This window comes from Corella eumyota, chromosome 2 (genome assembly GCF_963082875.1).
Source record: "Corella eumyota chromosome 2, kaCorEumy4.1, whole genome shotgun sequence".
Lineage (NCBI taxonomy): Eukaryota > Metazoa > Chordata > Ascidiacea > Phlebobranchia > Corellidae > Corella > Corella eumyota.
In genome coordinates, this window is record NC_137491.1 from 15,758,143 (window position 1) to 15,775,004 (window position 16,862).

The window sequence follows — 16,862 nt, forward strand, 5'->3', positions numbered from 1 at the left end:
TACCTGCAAATTTTTAAGATTTTTTTATTTTTGGTAATTTTTGAATAGCATGATTATCTGTAAACACCCATAATGCACATAATGGGCAATTTGCAAACTTGCCTTCTAAGCTAACTTTAACTACACCCTTGCCTTAATGTGCGCACATTGCCCTGTGTTTTTAGAGCAAACAAATAGCAAATCACAATCGTTTAAACTCACTATTCCGCCATTTAAAAAAATTAAAAAAAGGTTCATCTATACTATTTGTATAAAGTATAAAATGTTAAATCGAACACCGTGTCAACTGTCTTTTGTTAGTTGCCAAGAGACGTTTATACAAAAATGATCTTGTAAAAATACTACTTCGTTGGGGCGGCCACACAGAACCACATGACTTCGACGTAATAACATTACAAAAAATTTCCCTTTTTTGTTTTGGCCAGTCACGCTCCTTGATTTTTGAGAAACAAAAAAAAGGTAAACCGTGACGTCATGTATATAAGAAAAGGTCGCGGGAATTACCGTAGCAGTCCGCGAAAATTAAATTTGAATACTTCTGAAATGTAACACAGATTCCATTACGCTTTTTATCTAAGTAGTTATAGAATATTTTTCAAGCAATGGCAAGTAAGAAAATAGTTAAAAATCAGCCCTTGAAGCTCCAGTGTGAATGGAGCGAATGTACAGTTATCTTTAATGATTTGGGAGACTTTTATTTACATATTCATGATCATTTCGCTCAGGATCTTAACCCTGAGATACCTAAAGGTAAATTTTTAATCATTCATGTTTATTTTGGTTAAGTTTGTAGCGATCTAAAAAATAGGAATACTGACAATCTGCCACTTGCTTTTTTTTTTTTTTATTTTGGTTTTTCGCGCATTGATAAAAGTAAATAATAAATACGATATACAATTAATATTACAACAATGCGACGGGAAAAAATGACAAAATCAATTTAATGATTTAAAACATGCCAAAAGTATTAATGTTTACATGAAGATTTTAATTATTTTATGGCATGGTCACCAAACCCAGTATAGATTATATTATTAATAAATGCGATAAATAAAATACATTTTACAGAATATACACCAAAAAAATAAAACTGTAACAAAGGAGTGACGAAATAACAAAATAAAATTGTACAAAAAAAAGAGAGTTACGACACATTTGATTTATAAAAGTAGAGCAATTACTGTCGATGGTAGTTACAGTGTAAAAAATAACTTAAAGAAAATAATAATTACATTTAATATAACCCAGTATGGCTCTAGTAGGAAAGCACGAACTGGTCACGATAAATTGCATGTGAAAAAGGGACTAACCGAAATAAACCTACCTAAAGAAAGAACGTCCCCTACCTAAAGAAGGAATGTTTACTTAATTTAAAACCAATAAACGGATTTCTGACGTAATTACCGAAAAACAATTTTTCTCAATGAATTTAATTAAAACCTTATGAACAAAACAGCATTTTAATGACAAGGCAATGCAACAACTTTATTAACCATTTTACATCAACCTTTATTGGGATAAAACAATTAGTTTTCTGTAATATGGTTAAATACACAGGTTAATTAACAAACTATTTTAAGAGGTTTTTAGTTTGCAATTGTTAACTTATTCCCAAAAAAAGTTAACTTTGTTTTTTAGAAGGTGACTTAACTTGCAAATGGAATGATTGTTCTTTCACCGCAAATAATTTGGACGATATTTTAAGACACATGTACTTTCATGGATATCATACGAAGGTTGGTTATTTTTTGTAACCTAATTATAAAGTTGAAAGTTTTTAAATATTTATAAACAATTTTTTTGTATATGTCTTTATCCTCGATGTGGACAGGTCGAATGCGTGAACAAAACATAGAGTAACATCAGTTACTCTGACCCAGTCTAGAGTTGCCAGTTTGGGATATTATAGAGATTATAATTGCCTGGTATGCTACTGAATAAATGCTGGCTTACCAGGAGTTCATACCGTTTATAGCGCCTTACCAAGGGCGCCACAACATGAGAGCAGTGGGAATTGAACCCACGACCTCATTGTGGTGTAGCAAGTGTTCTTACCACGCTGCCGGTTTACTACATTACGTTGCCGGTCTTTTTTTAAAGGAAGTTGAGGTTTTCAAGTGCAAAAAATGCCAAAACATTACCTTAGGCAGGTTTAATGTGTTTCCTTTTAAAAATGTGTTACGTTGGATAAAATAGTTTATTTTAATGCACTTTTTGTAATAATTTCTTAAGAATCCAATGTACAAAATATCGGTTGGTTTTATTTTTCATCTATTTAAGACAAAGCCCTTTATAAAAAATAAATTGCTTTTTAAATAAATTGAATATGTGTGAAGGTGAAATGGTGGGGTTGGTTATGCTGCCACGAGTTATCACTGGGTGAATGTCGAGCGATGCACAACAGAAATATTATTCCAGAACTTCCTGATGGGTTCAAGTGTGAATGGGAAAATTGTATGATGGTAATAATAGAAATTGTATTATTCTTTTTATTTTGTTTGTTTGTGTTTGTTTATAACTTTACAATATCTTTATTTCTGCAGACTAAAAAGAGATAATAACACTAACTTTTGCTCTCAAAAATTTTTTTGGACTGATTAATAACTAAACCAAGATATTTTTACCTTAATAAATTGATACATGCAACTCTTACAATATGCAATATATAATTTATGAAATATATTAAAAGTCTTCTTGTATAGGAATCAAATAAATAAATAAATAAATAAACAAGTTATGGTATAAACTGTACTGTGTCTTTAAAAGAACAAGAGTTTTTAGTTAGAGTGATATTTATATAACAATTTTAAAAACATTTATTTTCAGGTATTTGATGTGCCAGATCAATTTTACATGCACGTTTACGATCACTGCGTATTTACGAATTTATCCATTAAATCAGGAGATAATGTTTTTGTGTGTAGCTGGGAAAGTGAGTAATTTTTATATTCAAAAAACTAATTTTTTTCTAAGATTTTTTGTTAATATTTTTAAACATTTTTTTTCAGAATGTGATTATTTTTACAAAACAAACCCAGAAAAGCCTGGTGCAGGTAGAAGCAAACTAAGAGAGCATCTTCGTACTCATACTAAAGAAAGACGATTTGCTTGCCCTTGGTGTGGAAGTCTGTATGTTAACAAAGCCAAATTTACTGACCATTTTAACAGACAAATCAGTGCTGAAGGTAAGTACATTTTGTTAAAAAAAACATGTTTTTTGTGTATATATATTTTTTTTTTGTATATATCTTTATCCTCGATGTGGGAAAGTTGAATGAGCGACTTAAACATAGAGTAACATAAGTTACTCCGACCCAGTCTCGATTTGCCTGTGGCAGTTTGGGATATTATAGAGACTATAATTGCCCGGTAATTATGTTGCTGATTAAGTGCTGGCTCAGCAGGAGTTTATACCGTTTATAGCGCCTTACTCAAGGGCGCTACAGCATGAGATCAGTGGGGATTAAACCCACGACCTCATGTGTGGTGTAGCAAGTGTTCTTACCACTACACCACGCTGCCTGTATATTTTTATCCTCGATGTGAAATAACTTGACTTCATGACCTAAACATGGAGTAACATTAGTTACCCCAAATAGTTGTAAAAATGTTTTGTTATGTGTTCAGAACATTGTTTTCAATGTACACATTGCTCAAAGACCTACTCAACAGAAAGAATACTAAAAGATCATATGAGACATCATGGTAAATAAATAGTATTTGTTACATAAACTTAGACCATTTTTTTCTTAGCTACATAAACTTTTTTTGTTACATAAACTTAGACCATTTTCTTCTTAGTTATATTTTTAAAATATTGTTTAGTGAGTCATTATAAATGTCCTCAATGTCCGATGACGTGTCCGACTCCTTCGGGACTTCGCAATCACATTAAATATAAACACTCAGACGACAGACCATTTGCTTGTCAGTATTGTAGCTACAGGTATTTTTTAATGCATTTTTTTACATGTTCTGTATAAAAAGTGTTTAAAACTTTAATGTTTTCGGATTTATTTAGTCTCAATTTGGGAATGCCAATTTCAGGACCTGAATCTAGGGTAACATTAATTACCTCCACACAGGCTTGAATAAAAATTAGCAGTTTGAGATATTAAACAATCTAAATTGCCCAATATTATTGAGGGCATTAAGGATCTTATCCAAGACCACGTGTAAAGAAACCAAATGTTCTAACTTTACTGTTTAAATTTCCAATATAAACTTTAGGTCAAAGGCAGCTTATGATCTCCAAGTGCATATGACCTTCCACCAAAGCGATCTTTCATATCAGTGTCATGTAGAGGGATGTGATTACGCTGTCAGGTCCTTACAGAACCTCAGATACCACTTCAGATCAAAACACTTAGTAAGCTTTGTCTATATATAGTTGCTGTAGGTAATTGTACAATACATAAGAAACATTGTATCCATTTTCAGGGTAATAAGGGGTATTTCCCAAGGAAGGTTCTTATAAAAAGGGGGTTAATAAAAATGCAACTAAATTTTTAGGAACCTCTAAACACAACCTATCATAATTTTTTTTATTTTACAGACCGGAAAAACTAAATGTTATGCTTGTCATCTATGTATGAAGACATTTGCTATTGGATTTCAACTAACTTCACATCTTAGGTCAACACATAGCTTTCAATTACCACCAGGCCATTCTAGATTCAAGTAAGAATATTATTGAAATATCGTTTACTTTGAAAGAAAAATTAGGGCCGCAAAGAACAAGAGAAAAAGAGTTAGGACCATTCAGTCTAAAAAGGAACTAGCTAGAACCAAAAACAATAAGAGAGTACTAGCTAAGACCATAAAATACAAAAGAGAATTAGACATTAAATGAATAACTTTTTTTATATTTTTACAATTTAGATACAAAGAATCTGACGATGGACTATATCGCTTACAGACATTTCGATTTGAAAGTGTTGAACTAACGGAACAACTTATGATTTACGATCAAGCCACATCAGTTTTGTAAATAATTTATCCATTTCTAAGATTCTGTTATGGTTTTATGTTATTTTTAAAATTTTTGATTTTTGCAGGTCAGAAGGCAATGGGAAAAATAATAAAAATAAACAAAAAAAAATTCAGACCAAAAGAAATGTGAAGAATAACAAGAAAGTGTCACTTATAACAATTCAAAAAAATAAAAGTAAACTTTAGTTATTGTTTTTTTTTAATATTTTTCAAATTTAATTTTATGTTGAACTTACATTTAATATTTTTTTAGAAATTAACCAAACAAATAAAAAGTTTGCTGCAAAAAATACCAACCCAGCCTTAACAACAACTTTGGGTATTATAGACAGTCAAAGGTAAAATAAAATTTAACTAACAATGTCATGGTTAGATTGTGTACTATTTAAATATGTTTTACCTTTTATTAAAATGTATTTTTTTTAGTGTAATTAGTTCAACCGAAGCCCAATCGTCATCGTATTCAAACTTTACTTATGCAGGTAAATAACAAATTGTCTTCTGTAATATAATATCATAATTCACTAAAAAATTAATTAAAGCTTTTCCTTGCTGGTAGTTTGCTATTTACATTGGAAATTTGTTTTAATTTTGAGCTACCTTTTCTATGTTTTTTCTATTTTTACATCTAGAACCTGAATCTTTTGGACATGAAGTCGAAATTCAAACAACCCAAGACGAAGCAAATATTTCAAGTTTACCCAAAATCCCCCAACCCCCACCAATAACAAATAATCCTTTAAATTCACCCACAACCTCAGACATTGAACCAGTATCATTCAATAATGAGATAAACATTGACGAAAAAGCAGCACCCTTGATTGGGGACTTGGTTAAAGGGGAAGACAACAATTTTGTATCAGTGAATGTAGAAGGGGAACTATATTACTTAGTGAAGGATAAAAAAGAAGATTCAACTGCGTACTGCCTAGTCTCAGAGCAAAAATGTTCACATTTAATGGAAAAATAGTTTTGATTTCTATCTAGGTTAACTGCTCACAAATTTTTCGCTTACATAATAATAAATTCACATTCCAAACCATTTTTTTCTCAAAAAATCAGTTAGTTAGGGTAAAAAACCATAAAGATTTCAGTTTACTATTATTACTTCTTTAGAGGCACAACGGTATTGAAATTCTTCTACGAAAACCTCTAGCTACTTAAGAGTTTTTGTTGTGCTATTTCGTTCATTTTAGTTAATTTTTTCAGTGTTTATTGCAATAAAAGACACAAATAAATGTTTAGAATATAATGATCTAGAAAAGGTAAGAGGAAAAAGTAGCAATAAATAAAAAAAAAAGAAATTTCAGGTTGTGGCAATTAACAAATAAAGATTACTAAAGTGAAGTGTGAAAGTTAGATTTTATTTTTCCATCTAGCTTTTGCTCTAGCCCCCTGGTATAATCTACAAAAAAAAGGTAACAAGAGTTTAAATGTAGTTATCAAAGTGTAACAAATACATAAAATCCAAAAAATTGTTAGGAAGAACTCATATAGAAAAGAGCTAATGCTACCAAATTCAAAATTACTTAAAAACCAATTAGCAGGTAAATTATTGATCAGGCAATATAAGTGGGGCAAAAAATCAAATATTGGTAACAGTAAGTCAGGCTAACAGTTACCTTATTTTTATTAAAGTAGAAAAGCTACCTTAATAAGTTAAGCCTTTAAATTGCCCTTTATGTATAAAAGATAATTAAGAAAAACACGTGTTACAATCGTTACAAACTCCTGCTATGACAAATAACAAACAAAAATGATATAAAATATTCTTATGATTTATTTACCTGTGAAATGACCTCGATCTCCAAATTTTTACTGAATGATCATCGCTAACACTAACTGCCATCGAAGGATCTTTTGGGTTAAGTGCCACACAGTTCACGACATTGTCATGGGGCAGAGATGCCACACAACAGTTATAATGTCTGTCCCAAATATAACCTCTGGAATCTTCTGACCCGCTATTTTATTTCAACAAATTTATTTGATTTATTTACATACAAATCTCTATGATTTAATGTTACTACCTGGATATGTAATAGTCATTGCTGCTTAGATGAAGAAAAAATACATCACTAACTGCAGAATGACCAGTGAGCACAGATACCTTTTTTGAACAAAAATATTGGTTTTCATGACAAGTGCACAAGAAAGTATTTATGTAGTTTGCGACAATTTTTACAAATTTAAAAGAATCTTATAAAAAGGCCAAATTCACAACCTATCTAAAAGAAATCTGTATTTTTAATTAATTTTTTTAGCATATTAAAAAGATTTCAAAATCGATCTGTTATAATACAAAAAGCGTCCATTGACAAAATAACACATTCTTACCCTTTCCATTTTAATAAGGTCATAAACAATAAGTTCAATTTTTGTTGATATATCGAGGTGTATCGGAAAATCTTCATCATTTTCTTGAAAATCTCGCTGCCAAGCTCTTACATTAACATAAAGATATCTGAAAAATTGTAAATAAATTTTACTGTTTTGTTATTATTAAATTAATATATAGAATTTTTTGTTATTAAAGGGTATCTTAATACACTTATATTACATATAGTGGCGAATGCACACATACTGATTATTGTAATATTTCCATTTCCATGATTAACTTAAAATATAATTTTGTGTGCCTCTACAATATAAATGAACCTTATCTACTACCCCACTTTCCCTTTACCCTAACTGTAAGTTACATAAGAATTTAGGAGTTGTTTATGCTGATAATACATTGCCAAAACTATGGGTTTTAATGGTGTTTTGTTATTTACTAATAATTTATTGATTGATAAAAATTTATTTTATAAACTTTGCAAAAAGATATATGCTAATACTCAATTAAAAGACATATATAGATAACAAAAAATAATTATATTTAATCAGTTATAACACGTTATAACACGCTGTTATGCTGAATTATGTATCAATTGATAACTAACGGTTAGCACAGTATAAGTTATAATAACCTTAAAAAGGTGTTGAAATTATAAACTCTACTAACCTATTGCAAGGTGAAATATTCATTCCAACACATTGACCTTTCAGTTCTAATATATGATCCCAAGTATCCGCCTTTACCTCATGTCTGTTAAATAGCAAGTACAAAATGACAATTTTATTCAACTATACTATAATTCCCTTTAAATTAGAATGTTATATATTTAAGAAAAACTTACAAATTTAAAACAAAAAAATGCTAACTATACGCAATTTGGTAAGCAAGTATTTGTGGGCATTATAAAAATTGGAGATTGCTTAGCCTATTTAATTACATATTCTTTTGAAGTAATACTTAAAAAAAAATTATCCAAAAATTAATAAGCCTACACTGTATATATAATTTTTTCGCATTTTGTAAAAATTTTCCATGACTAAAATTTTACCTGTCACCAAGATGTTCGACTGTTGTTTTTATATCACGATTTTCCACTTTACTACATACCTCCTCCTTTAATAACTTAACACCTAAAAATAAAATAATAAAATAATGTAATTTTTTCACAAATTTGAATTTAAATAAACACTTAATATTAAAGTATTTTTTGATAAGATATACTAAATATGCATCCGCTTTTTGGGCCAGTTACTATTTTTCTACTTGTTGTAAAATGGTTAGTCGCGGATCAGTCCTTCCTTGTTAAATTTTTAAGAATAAATCAATTGGATATACATACATCGCCATGGGCGTCGATCCCCAAAAAATTTATTTAAATTTAGGGGTGCCAAAAAATGGTAGAATCTTCACCAAAAAATACCGTTTTAAAGTGCTCATACTAGGTTTAAACGCAATAATGCCGGTTTTAGACAATCTACAAAGTGGCACGCAGAAGATGTCGTTTTCTGGCGACATTTCAAAGAAACATTTTAAGTTTTTATTATCGTAAGATTTTTTAGATCACGTATATTACTATCAATTTTATGCCAAAAATTCATCATTTTGCAAACATTCTAGGTGCGACATATATTTAGCACTTATTAAAATTATAAATGGGGGTGCATGCACCCCCAGGATCGACGCCAGTGTACATCCCCCTTTCATGTTCATACTACATAAGTTTATTGACTTTCATTTCAATCACATGTATTCAATAAAGCGATTTGTTTTATTCTATAATTTATATTTGGTTTACCAATTTGATGAGGCATGCCAACCAGATAACCAGTAAAACATAACATAATCTTGTAATGGTTTGGTAACCCACAAAAATCCTCATCTGGACTGGTGGTCGAACTAAAAAATTTCAAGCAATGTTAATCAAAAGACTTAAAACATTAAAAATGTTAGTATTTTGTGTTGTTAATGACAAAGAACTGTCAAGTGTTGGCTAACTTTCATCAAAAAATATCAATAAAATGATTGTAAAAGCTTTAAAAAAAATCAAAAAAAAATTTTTTTACAAACAAAATTGTGTTGTCTTCTATATACCATAATAACACTCTAAAAAACATTCTAAAACCATAACATTAGGTTGGGTGGATTTTCCAGCAAGATAAAAATCTAAGGGACAAGCCTTTACTTAAGGGCATTTAAATTTTCCTAATTTACCTTGAATCTACTTCGGTAGAATAAGCTGAAGTCTGCTTTGAAACTAGTTGAGGTTTTCCACAGTTCGGGCAAACATTATTTTCTGAGGTAGTTGACATTTGTTGTGCTTGTGTGTTATTTGACAGTGTTTGAACTGCAACGTCGTTAATGCTGTCTGAATCAGTGCTTTGAACGCCACATGACTTTAATAAGACATTAGGATCGGTTTCCAAATGGTCATCTGCTTTTAGTTTTTTTGAACAAAAGCTGAAGCAACTTGGTGTTTCAACGGTGTTGTCATGCTCTTTTAAAAGTTTTATTCTCTTTGAACTTTCGTTCGATATAAGGGGGCCGTTGTTGCTACATTTACAGTTATCACAGCCTAAATTAAATTGATTTTAGAACAACTAGTTGTTAGCCTGCCGTACGATCGAGATTTTAATTTACTAGCACACCACAAATTGCAGCTTTATTAATTGTTGGACATACATATGTATAAATATAAAAAAAATATAAGCCTATAAGTTGGACATGTTACATATATATGTATAAATATATATCAACGACATCAACCCCTAAAAAACCCTTAATTATAGTTTTAAATAACATATATACTAGAAACAGCAAAATTTTATGTCAAAAATAAATTAAATTTATGCAGGATAAAAATTAATTGTAAAATCGATTCTATTCTATTAACGTTAAATAAAACTTATAAAGTTTAAATATTAATGTATTTATCATAACTTACTTATATTTTTGGAGTTTAATACTTCTTGATGATTAATTTTTTTTAAGTGGTTGTAATGCATGGAATGAATGTTATTTGACAGGTCACCATTGCAATTTCTTATAACCTGTGCAATAACAATAACTTCAATTTACAATATAAAGTATTGTGACTACTTAAATTCACTATTGTATGTTGCTAGTGATAGCAGTAATTACTTTTAGAAACTTAATAGACAAGTTAATATTGGGGCAATTTTACCAGGAATAATTTTTAAAACTTCTAAAGGCAAACTAAGGCTGGGTTTGGGTAACAAATGTTATCCTATGATTAGGCTGCAAGGTCAGCCTTCCCACATTGAGGATAAACATAAAATTATTTCAACCCAAAAAAACATCTTGGGACAACTAAACTAAAAAGTTATTATTAAAAAAAAATTGTATTATTAAAAATTAAAACACTAATTAAACACAATAATTTAATGTAGTTTACCTGTTGCATTGGTTTGCATAGATCAGCAACTTGCAGGTAACTAACAGTTGCGTAATTATTACATCGAAACAAGAACAATCTTGTCATTGTGGATTGATGAAAATCTTCAACAACCTATACCATAAATAACATTATTTTAATATAATATATTACCATGTAAATTAACATATTACAGTAAGGCCTACAACATTTACTTTAAAATTTGATTGGACTAGATGAGATGTGATAATGAGAACTTATAGCTATACTAAAAATGGCTCTTAGTTCAATCCTAATTAATTCTATGTTACAGCCTCTTTAAATAAGGCGCTATTCACAGTACAAACTTCTACCAACCCAAAACCACTTCGTAAGTTATGAATCAGACATTACATTTACAATATTTTAAACTGTAAAAAGCAACTCAAGACTATGGAGTTAGCAAATCACGAATAATAAATAGGTCTATAAAAATAAATTTTTTAAATAATATTTAGTTGTGCTAAACCAGGCTTTACTAGCTACATACAAGAGGTTATGTAAAAGAAAATCAATACATCATTGAACCACTACATTTTGGTAAACTTACTCAATACTTTAAAATCAATATTTCTAAAAAGGTAAATAAAAAAAAACTAAAAACATAAAAATATTAATTGTTTTAAATTACCTGACTAGACTTGTTAAGAACAACTTCACACAAATGGACATTATATCTTGTATTATGTGCACGACCAGATAAAATGTGGCTGTCGTTAATCCAAGTTCCCATAACATCATATGGTCGAATATCAACCCTTGCCTGAAAACATAAAAAAATAATAAATTTAGTGTAAATTTTTGTCCATCATCACAACAAACTGAGTCACACAAAATAAATAAATTAAACAAAATTATTTGTTACACAAGTTTTCGACACTATATCTTTTTTATAATAAACGAAAAGAGTTTATACATATTTCTTATTAAATGTATACAGCAATTTTAAAGTAAATTGCCAAGAGTCGAAAGTGATAGGTCATTACGCCACATTTGATTTCTTACTTAATTAATGATAGGTTAAGAGTGTATTCATAATCAATATTGCAAAAAAAACGTCATGCATTCAAATTGTCAACTTACTTGTATGGTAAATTTCTTCCGAAAAATATTATAAATTACAATTTCGCCGCCCATTTCTGAACCCCTACGACGACCCGACACCAAAAGTTGGGTGTCACAGGGGCTGAATTGGGAGAACTGGGTATATTCCCAACAAATTACTGAGTTGTAGTCGCCGAGATAGTCACTGAAAACTGTTTCAAATGGCCAGTCTGCATCAAAAACCTGTCAATGATGTATACAAGCAATTTTGAGATAAATTTAATGCTAACCTAAAAAATATTAATATAAAAAAGTATTTATTCTGCCATTGTATTCCTACAAAATAAATAAAAATGCAGTCTGTGGTGCAGGGGTAAATTATCCTGCACATAAATTAGTTGCAAGTTGTGATCATAATATGTTTAATCAAACACGAAACTTAAAATATATAAATAATGGAGCTTAGTGGACAAAATATATATATGTGTATGTCCAATTTATAGGCCTACAAAAAAGGTAAAACTGCCGTTCGTGATGCACGGTTCAATTATCGTTGTCAATTGGGTAAAAGTTGCGATAATACGACAATTAAAATGCAAACCAGTTATTATCACATTTTTTTAATAACAAAACCAATGCTACATAATTTGTAAACAAATAAATCACTTCAATGTGTTAAAAAATAAAAAAAATTAGCTTTTAAACAAAAGCTTTACCTTAATAAAAGCATCTTTTGAACATGTCGAAAACAGCATTCCATTGTTGGAGAAAGCAACATGCAACACTTCATCTTGATGCTCATAAATATTCTCTAGTTCAACGCAAGGAACTTGGTCCTTTAATCTTTTGTATTCACTTTGCCATGATGTGGAACCTGTAATAGAAATATAATAAAGGTATTGTCATGGGCAATTGAAGGGTCAAAAACAACAATGCGTTTTTAAATTAAGGTTCTAGCCTTGATTTACAATATTTTTAGAGTGGTATCTTCATTTAAAGGGGGAATAATACTTTTAAATAGGCCTTCCCCCTTTTACCCAATAATTAAAGTGATTTTTAACAAACTTACAATTTTATAAGATCATCAATACAATAAACAGGCATAGAAAACTTGAAATTTACCAAATATATATAATTTAGTTTAACTGTTATTGACTGCAGTAATTTAAATATTAAGTGATTGAACAATGTGTTGTTAGTACCTGGGTGTATAGTTGTATTGCTTTGAATTCGGTAGTCGATTAGAAATTGTTTCTTCCATAATAACTCATTGATTGCTGCCTCTCTCCAACTCCAACATACTTCTCCTTGAAAGTTAAATTAAAAATTATTTTCCTATGAAGGGTATATATAAAATTTTAAATTTACAACATCTAAGTCCTATATTGGGAAAAACCCTTTTTCTGTTTTATATATTGTTGGTTAGTAAAAAAATGACTTTATTAAAGTTAATATTTTATATAACATAGCACTTAATATAAGGCAATATAATATGAACGAATCCATTTTAAGGATCACTAAGGTATAGGATTATTAATTAAAATTCTTCAAAATATTTAAAAAAATATTTTACGAAAAAATAAACTTAGAATATCTTTACCCAAAATAGTGCTATTAAAATAAACTACCTGCATGTATAAGATCAACACATTTAAGAAGTCCAAAAATGTTTAAAAGTAATTCTTCTGGCACTATACTCCATAAAGAAACGTTTGGTTCATTGGCAAGTGTACTTGGTATTGTATTATGCTCCTTGGGATTTAAATGACTTTTTTTACTCATAGCAGATTAACTGAACAAAAAACCTTTTAACTGTATACTAAATGCATTATTGAAAAATGGCAATTACGTGATACAACTTAACTCCTGTCAAAATATAAATATCTATTGATAAAGTATAACTTAAACTGATGTGCTAGTAACACTATATAAAAAAATGTTAAATTATGAAGAAAAACAGTTTAGTACACCAAATTTTACGATGAAGTACAAAAACCAAACACATAAAAAAACAAACTTAAAAAGGTAATATCGTATAAAATTATCTAAATAAAAAAAGTTAAGAATAGGTAGTTCCAAACCAAGAATTAATAAAATCCAATGGAATTTGAAACTCTGCATTTTCTAAATTTCCACATTTTCCATCCTTGAGTAAGCACAAATTCACAGAGTAATGACCCGCTTTTTCGTAACTAAAAACTAGTTTATTGCCACTATTTTCAAAATCAATTGTATTATCCTTATTTGGTTTACCCAAAATAATAATTGTATCACAGACAATTGGAATTTGATTGGAATCAACTAAAACCAAATCAACGACAAGTAAATTAGGAATTTGTCCCTTAAATAAGTCTGTTTTCCATTGAAAGGGTAGAAAACCACTGAAGGTACCCTGTTTTTTGTCTTGGGTAATGACGAGATGATCTTTAATTCTTTCTGTATCTAGATAGGAAAACTGGTTGTCCCAGATTGCTCTTGACATTGTGTGTAGTTGCAAGAAGCATTTGTAATTGCTAAGCCCGTATTGAGGGTCTATGTCATCCTCAATAACTTCATGGGAACTTAAATATATTTGATCTACATTTGAGTACATGCACTTTTCGATAAGTTTGTGGTGATGTATAAAACCAGAGACAAAAGCAATTTTGTTTGAATCCTTCCATAAGGCAATTAATAAATTACTTTCTATCCTTTTAACTGTAATGTGAGTCTCAGTTGTTAAAAGAGTTATATTCTCCGGCACCATATCAACTTTATAGATTAAGCTCCATTGCTTAGGTCCATTGTTAAACAGAGTTTTATTTTTTAAGTAAACTAATGGCACTAACGCGTAAATTCTAATGGAAGATATTTTGTTAAATTCGATAAAGTCAACAAGACTGTTCCAAGTTAGCGAAAGAGAAACATGAAATATTGAAAATTTGGATTGGGTATAGTTGTGTTCCACCCCCTTCTTATCAACTAAACAAAGCTGAAAGGTAACACCAAGAGACAAAAGTATATCACCAACTTTATTCTCTATGCCTGTGTAGGGATTGACTTTAAGTTGTGAAGTTAAGCGTTTATTTCGCATCCTGCGACTGTGACGTAAAAACAATTCTTTCCATTTGCATTCTCCGTCTTTTTTAGTGGTCAAATATTTTCTTTCTCCTAAAATAGACCTGTATGTATCTTGCCAAAGCTTGTTGTTTTCTGCAATGGATAGCCATCGCACACAGACACAACTTGAAAGCAGTAAACTTTCAACATCCAAATAACTAAATATTTTTACAACAAGTTCATTAGGTAGTAATTCAATAGAATTCCTTGCAACTTTTCTGTTTTTGCTTTTGCCGAGAGACAATTTTAGCAATCGTGAATTTAAAGACATGATTATTTATTGTAAATTATGCGTAAAAAAAAACATTTTTATACAAAGGTTGTCTGCAAAAAGATACAATTACCAAATAGTTTTGGCTTTAATTCTGCAAGAAGATATAAACAACAAGTTATAGATTCCTTGTACAAGTCAACTGTAAACCCTAAAAGAGACTTTTTATAAATATTTTTGAACTTAGTTACACTTAAGAGTTTGAGAATGTGTAATTTACAAACCACAATTCAATCATCAGATCATTATCTGTATAAATTAGGTTTATACGAATTAATTTTTTTTTACCAATTCAAAACAAAAAATCTATCTTTTAAACTTAAATTAATTAAGTAAACTACAAGTTTATTATTTACTGATCTAATGAACTACACGTTGACACGTGTGAATTCATGTTTAAATTGCAACACAAAAAACTTTATTGTTGTTTACAGCAAGAATAAAAGATTTTCGTGTTTAGTGAGCCGCAAAACTTTTGTTTATCCTCAATATTTAAAACTTTTATCATCTTTTTTTAAAAAATGCTAAAATAAGTTAAATTAAATGTGTTTTTATATTTTATACATTTTTTTGCATTTGTTTATAAGTGCCATATCTTAATAGACTTTTTTTTAAATTGCCTTTAGAAACCATTGATCATAGTAATAAATATGCGTCACTGCACTTTTGTACTTTAAAAAAATATTTTACTAAACACATAAATTTTATAATAAATAAGTTTTTTGGGAACATTTTAATTTGATTAACATAATTGGTCCTTATAAGTGTAGTGACCGGTTGTAAAAAAAACTAGTGTATCAAAAACCTCCGGCAGCGTGGTGTAGTGGTAAGCACACATGGGGTCGTGGGTTCAACCCCTACTGCTCTCATGCTGTAGCGCTCTTGAGTAAGGCGCTATAAACGGTTTGAACTTCTGCTGAGCTAGAACTTAGCCAGCAGCATAATTACCGGCCAATTATATAATCTATGATATCCCAAACTGCCACAGGCAACTCGAGACTAGGTCGAAGTAACGGTTGTTTCTCTATGTTTAGGTCGTAAAGGCGACCTTCCTACATCAATGATAAAGATACAAACAAAAAACTTTAATAATATGTACAAATAATGTTTTGTATTTTAAGTTTTCATTAATTCAGGATATAGGTAAATTTATAACCTGTAATTGGCATTTAAATTGGTTAACAACCTCAGCATATCTTTAAATAGGCATAAGTTGGCAAACTTTAATGACTTGGCAATAGGTGACTTTGTATCTACAGCCACACTTACAGAAAACGAGCGGGATGATTTAAAAGTTAAGATCAACAAATTTATAAGTGGGGATATTTTACAATTATAGGTTTTAGACTAATTAAAACCGAAACTATATTTTGCTTTGAACAACTAAAAGAAAAAATAGACAAAAGAAAATGCTGTAAACCGAAATGTTGTGTTATTTCGTAATATTCATATTTAGGGTTTATTAAGCGGTAAAACTTGTTAAGTCTTGTTAATTGTAGTTATAATTTTGAGGTTTGGACTCTTAAATATATTTTGGTTAATGACTCTAATTAAGGTATCTTAACTTAATTGCAAGTGGTTTTTGATTTTTTCTTTTTTTTCTTTTTTTGATTTTCTTTTTTAAAAAAAAAAATTATTTTTTTTTGATTGATTTCTTTTTTATTTATTTTTTTATTTTTTTTTTT

The 16,862-nt window shown here is 29.5% G+C and overlaps 3 protein-coding genes across 3 annotated transcripts; 1 reads left to right on the forward strand and 2 right to left on the reverse strand.

The window, feature by feature from the left end:
• Positions 1–522: 522 nt before the first annotated feature.
• On the forward strand, positions 523–6,221 carry LOC145741474 (histone H4 transcription factor-like). The gene is made up of 14 exons (XM_082559069.1): positions 523–750; positions 1,639–1,736; positions 2,337–2,462; positions 2,827–2,932; positions 3,009–3,185; positions 3,628–3,705; positions 3,826–3,946; positions 4,231–4,369; positions 4,556–4,680; positions 4,882–4,986; positions 5,058–5,167; positions 5,246–5,330; positions 5,419–5,474; positions 5,625–6,221. The coding sequence occupies exons 1-14, from the start codon at positions 603–605 to the stop codon at positions 5,960–5,962; spliced, it is 1,812 nt and encodes a 603-aa protein (XP_082415195.1). The 5' UTR covers positions 523–602; the 3' UTR covers positions 5,963–6,221.
• Positions 6,199–13,665, reverse strand: LOC145741472 (F-box/WD repeat-containing protein 5-like). Its single transcript, XM_082559068.1, has 15 exons — positions 13,436–13,665; positions 13,010–13,114; positions 12,524–12,681; positions 11,847–12,050; positions 11,395–11,526; positions 10,746–10,859; positions 10,275–10,380; positions 9,545–9,905; positions 9,129–9,229; positions 8,382–8,463; positions 8,000–8,083; positions 7,330–7,456; positions 7,023–7,102; positions 6,780–6,956; positions 6,199–6,397 (listed from the first exon to the last, which is right to left on the reverse strand). The coding sequence occupies exons 1-15, from the start codon at positions 13,587–13,589 to the stop codon at positions 6,349–6,351; spliced, it is 2,034 nt and encodes a 677-aa protein (XP_082415194.1). The 5' UTR covers positions 13,590–13,665; the 3' UTR covers positions 6,199–6,348.
• Positions 13,666–13,727: 62 nt separating this feature from the next.
• LOC145743126 (F-box only protein 15-like) lies at positions 13,728–15,262 on the reverse strand. The gene has a single exon (XM_082561029.1). The coding sequence runs from the start codon at positions 15,175–15,177 to the stop codon at positions 13,867–13,869; it is 1,311 nt and encodes a 436-aa protein (XP_082417155.1). The 5' UTR covers positions 15,178–15,262; the 3' UTR covers positions 13,728–13,866.
• Between the last annotated feature and the right edge of the window lie 1,600 nt (positions 15,263–16,862).